The sequence below is a fragment of the Chelonus insularis genome, unplaced genomic scaffold (genome assembly GCF_013357705.1).
Source record: "Chelonus insularis isolate UGA/USDA-ARS -01 unplaced genomic scaffold, ASM1335770v1 contig_70_pilon, whole genome shotgun sequence".
Classification (NCBI taxonomy): domain Eukaryota; kingdom Metazoa; phylum Arthropoda; class Insecta; order Hymenoptera; family Braconidae; genus Chelonus; species Chelonus insularis.
The window spans coordinates 46,119-55,333 of NW_023276716.1; the positions used below are offsets into that span (position 1 = coordinate 46,119).

Here is a 9,215-nt window from a genome sequence, read left to right on the forward strand (position 1 = left end):
CTACGAGCGTATTCCTCCTTCACGCTGGAGTAATATATAGAAACAGTAGCGCCGTTAGTACTCCAAGTTTACGCAATCACGCAACATGGCACATACAACATCATTTGTAACCCTTATTAACCTTATGAACATGAAAACATAATATTCAAAGATATGATAATCTGTTGGCATAATGCCTAATATAATCATCATAATGACACAATGATACATCTCTGCTTTTGAAAAGCTAGGGTACCTGGCCATACCTGAAGTCTTTGAAACTAAATGACTGGAAAATGATCGAGGTAGGTTATAAATTTCTTGACTGTTTACATTTGTATATTTTTGAATAATCAACTCAATTATGAGATACAAATAAAATCATACCCTTTGTTAAAAAATGATTTGAATCTACAATCTAATTTGTGAAATCAACTTTATTGGGTTTTAACAACTGAATTGTTATGCAGAACTGATAGCTGCAAATAACTTTTAAATGAATTATTTGAATTGTTGTTAGAAATTTTAAATCAAAAATTTTAATGACAAGATATTGCTCAAAGTATTATCTGTTCTAGATATTTATGGAGTATATTATTGACAATCTTCGATGTAAAATTAGAAAAGCTCGTCAAAAATGTTTTTAGCATTTTTTTATAAATATTACTCATTAATAAGTGATCTTATCCGGTACATAGGAAGAATATATCTATATATAGAATTTATATTATAGACCCGACTCAGATGTTATAAAACTGACGTCCCCTGTCAACTACACCTTCTGCACCTGCTCAGGGTAGACGCCCAGTAGCTGACCAAATAAGACAGATTTCCTTCTTCGAGACATTCTTCTCCAATTTCTAATATTCCAAATTTATCATATTTTTTTTTTTTTTAAGAACTCGAAATGTACGTGTAATCCAAATGTAACAGGACATTTCATTGGAGTTTTTATTTTTTATCAAGTTCTTAAAGCCAAGAAACTAAGTGAACCTTTGTGGTTTACCAAAACGTGCCAATAAATGAAAAAAGCTCAAAAACTCGTAAGTCGATAGCTAAGTCATGCCACTATATGCATTTGCAGTCAATGATAGCTGAGCTATCCAGATGTGCCTATTATTAGCGCAAACATTCGATACTGATCAACTACAGGTGCATGGTCAACTATTAGGGCGTCCACTTTAGTTGACGTTTTATGTCGTTTTCTTTGTTCCGTGTTTAGCACGTGCGAGAACGCACTATAACACACGGCAGACTACACACCATATCCTAATTGCTGCGGAAACATGTAGTTTGTATGTAAAGTACATCATTTATTCATGACTAATTGTTCATAGATATTGACGCAAATTATATGAATAATAGAGAAAATTATCCACTTAGGAATATACAATTAATCCTAAATAAATCAACTGATCAAATTTTTAAGAAGGCTTTTAGGGTCTGATGTGCAGATATTTTTAGACGTTGTCTGAAACCACTCTGCAAACTTGAAAGCAAGAAACTTGATGGAAAATTTTCCGACAGTCAAACCAAAGAGTATAATTCCTTTGTTTATTTTTTAATAAATAATGAATTGAAATATTTTTATATATCCGTTGTTTTTAACAACTTCAGTGAATATTGTTAGTATGTACTCTATTTCCCGCAAAGCAACACACCGTAGAGACACTATTGTTTTACTTCCGGCATGGGATCAAATATAACTTGTGCATATATGTACATGACTCGAACGAATCATATAATTTCTGACCGTCGATAGGAAGTTCAACTTACTCTGAAATTTATAGAATTTCAATCGATTTATTTCATTCGTGATGTACTTTAGTTCCTTTAATCTTGTGTAATCTCGATAAACTAAATATTTGACAAAAAATAAAAAATTTTTTTTTTATAATCCCCCAGATAACATTATGAAATGTTTTGACGCATATTATTGATATTTTATTCTATGAAATGGAAAGAAAAAAAAAACTTCACTTGTGTTTAGTTAAACAATTTTTTAAAAAAACATGAAAAATTTCCATTCATATCACTGTTGAGAAAAAGCGTTAGTGCGAGATATTCAAAACAGTTCAGTATGCATTCACATCAACTCGAACAGCAACGCGGATAAATGAGATGAGATCGTTCAGAATGAAAAATATGGTCAACTCAGATATGAGAATGTTCATTTAGTATCTATATTTGATTGTTTCGCATCGCAGTGAATCATTATGAGTTTAAATAGTGTATATTGATTATAAAACATGAAAAAGAAAACGTATACATACTAGATTAATTGAAATGATAGTAATCTTGTTCTCAATCTGTAGATTTTCTTTTTTTTCACTAGAATCCTGGTTAAAATTGCTAATTTTGATCAGTGTAAAAAAAAAATATAAAAAAGTAGGAAAAAATTATATTCTTGATGATAGCTCAGAAGAATAGAGTCATGATGTAGGTATGTGTTACGATTAAAACTTTCATGCAAATTTATTCATTTCGTTGAAAAGAATTGTTCTAATTTCCAGTAGTTTTCTAGCAAAAAATAATGCAGATTTTACAATCAAATAAAACTTACATACGTTCTACATGAGATGAAAAAAATTTTTTATTTTTCTTTAAGATTATTTTCAAGAATGAAACAAAATAAATAAGAAGACATTTTTATTTATTTTGTTTTATTCTTACATGTAAACTAATTTTTGTTGATATATACATCTTCTTCGATTTGGATATTAGCATGTTTATAATAATTAATAAATTGAATAGTATAATGGGTGATTAATATGAAAATAATATCAATAAACAATGTAAGATTATTTTATTTAATATAAATTTTAATCAAAATATTTGTATATGATTTATAACAATGATAAAAAATTTGCTTTAAAATGTAGATTAGATTTTTTTATCACAAAATATCAATAAGGTATTTCTACACCTTCGATGGAATTTTTATGTAAATTTTGAGTCTTGCTATGATGTCGAAAACAAAAGTCTCGAATTCTTTCAAAAGCTTCTTTCTGCATTTCAACGGGAACAGTTATAACCAGTCTCATGTAAGAAGGTAAATCGAAACACTAGGAAAAGAGCAAAGAGTAGATTAATTATTCGTAAATTTTTTTTATGTCTGATCTTGCTGTAGCTTAAATTAACTAACCCCTCCTGGGAGACAGAACACAGACTCCTCCATCAGAAGACGCTCCACAAAATCGATTTCTGTGTTAAACTCGGGAAACGAGTCCATGTCAATGTGTACCTATAATTATAACTTTTTATTCAATAATTTATGCTAATAATTAATAAATCAGTACTTTACCATCATGTACATAGCACCATCAGGCATAATTGGTTTCAATCCGGGAATATCTTTAATAAAGTTGTATGATATTTGTGCGTGATGCTGGAAATTATTGGAGAAAAAAAACAAAATCAATATAATGATACCGTACACTAATTTATATTTATTAAAAATCAGTATCTTATTTGACTGACATATTAACTTCATAATATTTAAAGGTCTACATATTTTTCTAATTTTTTAACAGTTTCCTTTCGAACAACTTATTAGGCTCCTATGAATATGAAAAAAAGGGAGTAAAGGGTTACTATTTATGTTTAACTTGAAAGACATGCAATGTTATATGGCACATGTGTTCCAAAATCTAGAGAAGCTATATCTGTATCGTTCTTTATGTTCCTCGAATGTTTTTATCTGAGCAGATTTTTTTTTAGTTACCTCTAAGAAAAGGAAATGCTTTGTTACTTTTAGTATTAACCAAAAAATTAATTAACAAATTAAGATGCAATAAAGAATCAGTCGATTTTTTAATTATTGATAATTACAGAACAATTAAAAAAGTTTTTAAATCAATGGTTTCTAAACAGCTGAATAATTATTGTATTGGCGATTGAACAATAAAAAGAATTGAAGAACTTGGAATTCAAAGTTTTTCAATTATTAAGCCGAAAGTTGATAATTTTTTAAAATAATGTTTTATCATACAACTGAATGAAAAATGATCGTTCAAATGGAATACTGTGACTTCTTAACTTAACGTTAAAACGGAAATAACTAGATAGAGAAATCCAATTAAAATACTCATTAAAAAGAACTTTACAGATATTAAAGATAAACATATTCTTAGGGAAATAAGCACGAGTTCCAAAATGCTTTGAAACAAAAAAAAGTAATTGTACAAAGATTAGTTAAGTTTTAACTTTGTGTAAAAAATCTTTTACTTTGATTCATTATGCAATAAAAAAATACCTTTCTATTTAAATAACTTATTTTAATTGGTCTCTTTTGATTCTTCAACATACTTACATAGAGAGTTTTAATGATGTTATCGAAGAATTTTTGTGGTGTATTTTTTAGAATTGCTGGTAATGCACCCTGAATAATTGTACTACTTCCAATAATCCTTTGGCTTAAGCTTTGTAAACCTGCACGAATCTAAAAAACATTCACTATATTAATACATCATTTTAAAACATATCTATCAATTAAATAACAACAGTTATGTTTTTAATTTTGTTGTTGAAAAATTATGTATTCAATATACTAGTTAAAAAAGCTCATCCTGTTAAATTTAATAAACAAGTTAATATTTTAAAAATAATAATTTATGCAGAATAATAAAAAATGGATGAGTTTGATATTTTCCGCAATCCATTTATATCATTTAAGGAAATCTTGTTACTTTTTTTTTTCATTTTATATCATATTTTACCTCTTTGTTGAATATATTTTGTCGGTCATGAATTACAATCCAACCCATTCGCCAGCCAGGCACAAGGAATCTATATTAAAAAACACGATTGAAAATTAGATTTTTTTTTTATTCCACTATCAATATGATTAATCAGCTTTTTTCATCAACTTCTAACATATATTTTAGTTATCACAAATAATATACTCCTACCTTTTCCCCAATCCACTGCACACTAAAATTGGAACGTGAGTGGACAAAGAGGGTAACGAATAGAAAGTACGTCCGGGAAATACCTTAAAAAATATAAAATACACATAAATTATAAGAATATCAATAATCATCGATCTTTGTAATAATTAATAAAGAAGGTACTCATTCATGTATGAATATTTCCTAATTTATGCAGCTTTTAAACATTTAATAATTAGTCATTACATTAAACAACAATTTTTTATCTACAATGTTGATAAGTACAAATAGACATTGTTTTAAAACTTGTCCTTGAACTAGATACAAAAAGCTATAGACCATTAATTTTGCAGTAGAGCAAAGTAGAGAACATTTTTAAATATATGACAGTGAATTTTCAAGCGTTTCAAGGTATAAATTTGTAAACCCTGTTAAAACAACTATTTTTACCAAGACAATTTCCAATATTCATTATTACTAGAATTTCTTATCTGTCAATGTTGGAAACTTAAATGTTTTGAATTAAAACATAAAAATATCTATAGCTAACAAATTAATAACACACTGTTATTTGTTCTCATTCTCTGCAAGTTAATCTTACCATATGTTCATAAATTTCATCAGCAATAATTGGAACATGATATTTCGCAGCAACATCAAGAATATCTAATAGATGACTACGACTGTACACTGATCCACAGGGATTTGATGGATTATTTATAATAATTGCTGCTGTCTGTTCATCAATTTGCGATGCAAGATCGTCGAGATCAACTTCCCAACCGACGTCGGGCTAGAAAAAAAGGTAGATTGAATTTTATTCAAGTGGTTAGAGCACAGGTAATCGGTTTCGAATCTTCTATTCCTATGTCTATATATATTCTATAGTCAAAACGAATAGAATTTGCAAATTGAAATCTCCATAGATATATGTACATACTAGAAGGTTATACGCTCTGACAGACACACCAAGGCCTTCAGCAAGTGTGCGATATATTGCAAATCCTGGCCGTGGAATCAAAATGTTTTGGCCTTCTCGTGCAAGTACTGTTATACTGAGATCCAAAGCACAGGAACATCCACTGCAGAGTATTACGTCCTTTTGAAAACAACAAAAACATTGATTTAGCGTATTTTGTTTATTGGCTTGATCAAGAAAAATCTCATTAACATGATCTAAATCATCATATTGATGGTCTTTAGATATAGAAAGATATCTTCCACTCTGATAAATTATGGAGCATCAGTATGCGTTTACTTGATTTTCAAAGGAAATATTACTTTTAAACATCATATTCGAAAGTTATCAATAAGAAATGTACTTCATGAACTACAAACTTTATGTTACAAACTATTAAAAAACAACTTTTGTACTGATGCTATGACATATACATTATATTTACGCTAGAAAAATATTTATACCAATAAAATAGAGTAGTAGTTGCTAAAAAGAAAGAATCAATATTTTCAAACCTTCGGAGTTTTCATTCTCATAAGTTTAGTAATTTAAGAGCAATGATGTAAACATAAAGAAGTTGTATTATTTCACTCTAAAACAAAATCATTTCTATATGATTTTCCAAGATAGAAAACAAAATTTCTCAGAGAAATTTCTAGAATAGTGAAGAAGCATTACAACTGTTAATTTTCATTGAACGGATTCTTTTATTGATACCTGACTGATTCAAACTTGATGATGAATATCACCAACACCATTTTTAATCGATACATTTGTTTTCTAGTTTTTTGTACTAAATTATTTTAAATTCTTTCTATTTTTCGACCCAATTTTTAAACCTATCAATGTTATACAGCTTTATTTTGTTAACATCAAACACCCAGATCACTATAGTGCTCACGGCATCTTGATTTACGATCAATTTTCCATCAAGTCATCTAGACTTGAATTTACACATGTCTTCATTTCTAATTAACATTGATAGTTAAATTTCAGCAAGCTGTTTGCATTAGTTGTATCAATTATAGGTTGAATGACAATATTATAAAGTTTGATGAACATTATGATAATATTTTAGCACACTACTATTTAATGTAGCAAACTAGCACAACTATGTCTGGGAACCTTGCATATCATTTTAACATCATATCCTTTAATATCTCAAAATTCAATACACTTTTCACTATTTTAATAAAATATAGAACTTGGAAAAAGAATTTTTGAATCAATCTATTTCTTGTATTGCAATAAACTCTGTTGAGTTAATAATTAGTTCAATCAATAATCTTCGTTTTTAATTTCAATCAATTTATATATTATGGTAATCTGAAACTTAGTGATTAAGTAAATAATAGCTTGATACTAATAAATTCTAACTTTATACTAAATCGATAATACATTCTCGAGATACATTCAATATTTTCTTTCCTGTGTAAGAAGAGACAAAGTACCAATTATTGTTTCATGATTGAATGGTTAATTTGGTATATCATTAACTATTTTTAATTACTTGAATTTTAAATACCTTTGCATCAACTTGGAAATTACTGTCAGAGCAATACTCAGCTACCGCTTCTCGAGCTTTTTGATATCCTGAAAATTTAATGATATTTTTAATCTATAAAATGATTCAAAATTAATTTGACGTTTTTTCCAATTTAAATCATCTAATTTTTTTCTAACTCTGCTTCAAGACTCAAAGTTTAAGTAGATATAGGGTGTTATGATACGTTTGAAATACGTATAAATTGATCGGAGTAAATAGGGTTTAAAGTGATATACTTACCAGTACTTGGAGCATATCCATTATATTCCAGTGAAGCGACGCTTTCTTGTACAGCTTCGATGACTTCTTTTGCTGGTTTTAAATTTCCAAAGGTTGTCGGATCCCCTATCAGTAATACCCCTCATCCCATTAATAAATATTCAGCTGATATTTTTATGAGACATTATAAATAAATATAAATATATGAAATAATATAAATTCTATAAATAATACAAATGTTTTATTAATTAAAAAATCTAACTTACCAATAGAAAGTGAGATGAGTTTTTTATTCGGATTTGGTTCAACTACTATGTTTTCAACGATCGACCTAATAGGATTATAAGTCCTTCTTGCAATATCGGAAGCACGAACGTCCCATCGTTTACGAGAGCTGAGCTTATTCGACATTGCTTCAATAAAAATTTTCTGCCAGAGATTGATTGTATTGTTGTGTGTTTAAACTCCAGTTTTAACAATTCACTTGATTTTGAAAAAAAAACTAGTAGATACGATAATCAGGTTGATGACTCGCGCACTGAGTAGAAAAGAATCGAATGAAATTAGGATGTTAATGGAAAGAGAAGGAGGAGGAGTAAGGCATAGAGATTGAGGGTACTTCTAGGTGCTTAAGTTCGATAAAGTTCATTAAGCTTTAATGATTAAGGCAAATACATCAATGGAAGGACAAAGAATAGCTAAGGATGCTAAGGGTTAATGTAGGTCTTGAGAATATTCTAGAGACTAATTTAATATTGCAGGACTCTACTAATATTGTTAAAGTAAATACTTTTATAATTTTATTAAATTAATTAATAAGTTCCTTATTTTTTCTATATATGGATATTTAATTTTAGCGTTTACCTAAGCAAGTTTTTCGATTACTAAAGTTTGCCAGGATGCGCCAACACTTGAAATGCCCTGGCAAGTGGTCAGAGGAAGGACAAACCAACTGGTCCGATTGGTCGGTCAGTTCCACACCTCCTTTCGATAATTAATTAAAATAATATCTTGCTATAAACTGTCTACGACGTAAAATCACCTTGAAAACCTTCACCAACGTCATCATTGGTGATATTCATCTTAGAGAATTAATAACATCTTCCAATACGTCATATTGAAGAAATGCTTTCTATCGATAATCTATTATTTTCACATTTTTAAAATAAAAATTTTCAGGTTTACTGGATTGAATTTTTATGATTAATTCAATAATATCTTGGGTAGAAATTTTTAATAAATATGCCATTGATTTTTGTTTTTTAGTTTTAGAATAATAAAATAGTATAAGTAGTACGTTTGCAAATTTTGAAAATACTGAAGGAATGTCGTCTTTCCAGATTGTACGGTTGTCACCAAGAGCTCGAAATTCAGATGGTGGGAGCTTACAAACCTTCGTCAAAACATAAGAGGTATCAACATGCCACCACGGTTCTCTCATATGATATCATTTCTAGAGTGTTCTATGCAAGTGGATGTTAGTTAAACCATACATATGTTATATTCTTTTGCATGTTATTGTTTTTAAATTTGAGAAAAAAATAAATCTCCAAGTATCGAAAATCTTTTCCTCATAGTATTTTATAACCAAAGATCAATCAATTTAGTTATTAATTAAATTTTC

General features: G+C 28.6%; 1 protein-coding gene across 2 annotated transcripts; it reads right to left on the reverse strand.

Moving 5' to 3' along the window:
- Nucleotides 1–2,822: 2,822 nt before the first annotated feature.
- Tat (Tyrosine aminotransferase) lies at nucleotides 2,823–8,520 on the reverse strand. Of its 2 annotated transcripts, XM_035089776.1 has the most exons (11): nucleotides 7,858–8,518; nucleotides 7,613–7,717; nucleotides 7,352–7,419; nucleotides 5,809–5,967; nucleotides 5,470–5,661; nucleotides 4,890–4,972; nucleotides 4,698–4,767; nucleotides 4,292–4,420; nucleotides 3,284–3,367; nucleotides 3,125–3,223; nucleotides 2,823–3,044 (listed from the first exon to the last, which is right to left on the reverse strand). In XM_035089776.1, exons 1-11 carry the CDS (start codon nucleotides 8,000–8,002, stop codon nucleotides 2,886–2,888), a joined length of 1,293 nt encoding a protein of 430 aa, XP_034945667.1. In that variant the 5' UTR covers nucleotides 8,003–8,518; the 3' UTR covers nucleotides 2,823–2,885. The 2 variants fall into 2 exon arrangements, with proteins under 2 accessions (XP_034945667.1, XP_034945668.1); XM_035089777.1 differs by lacking the exon at nucleotides 2,823–3,044 and having other exon boundaries at nucleotides 3,149–3,235; nucleotides 7,858–8,520.
- Nucleotides 8,521–9,215: the final 695 nt, after the last annotated feature.

Coding starts and splice junctions, on each gene's coding strand:
- Tat (XM_035089776.1), bottom strand. CDS start 8,002: ATGTCGAATAAGCTCAGCTCTCGTAAACGATGGGACGTTCGTGCTTCC. Junction 4,768..4,889: donor TGCAGTGGATTGGGGAAAAG/GTAGGAGTATAT, acceptor TTTTTAATATAG/ATTCCTTGTGCCTGGCTGGC. Junction 3,224..3,283: donor ATGGTGCTATGTACATGATG/GTAAAGTACTGA, acceptor TTATAATTATAG/GTACACATTGACATGGACTC.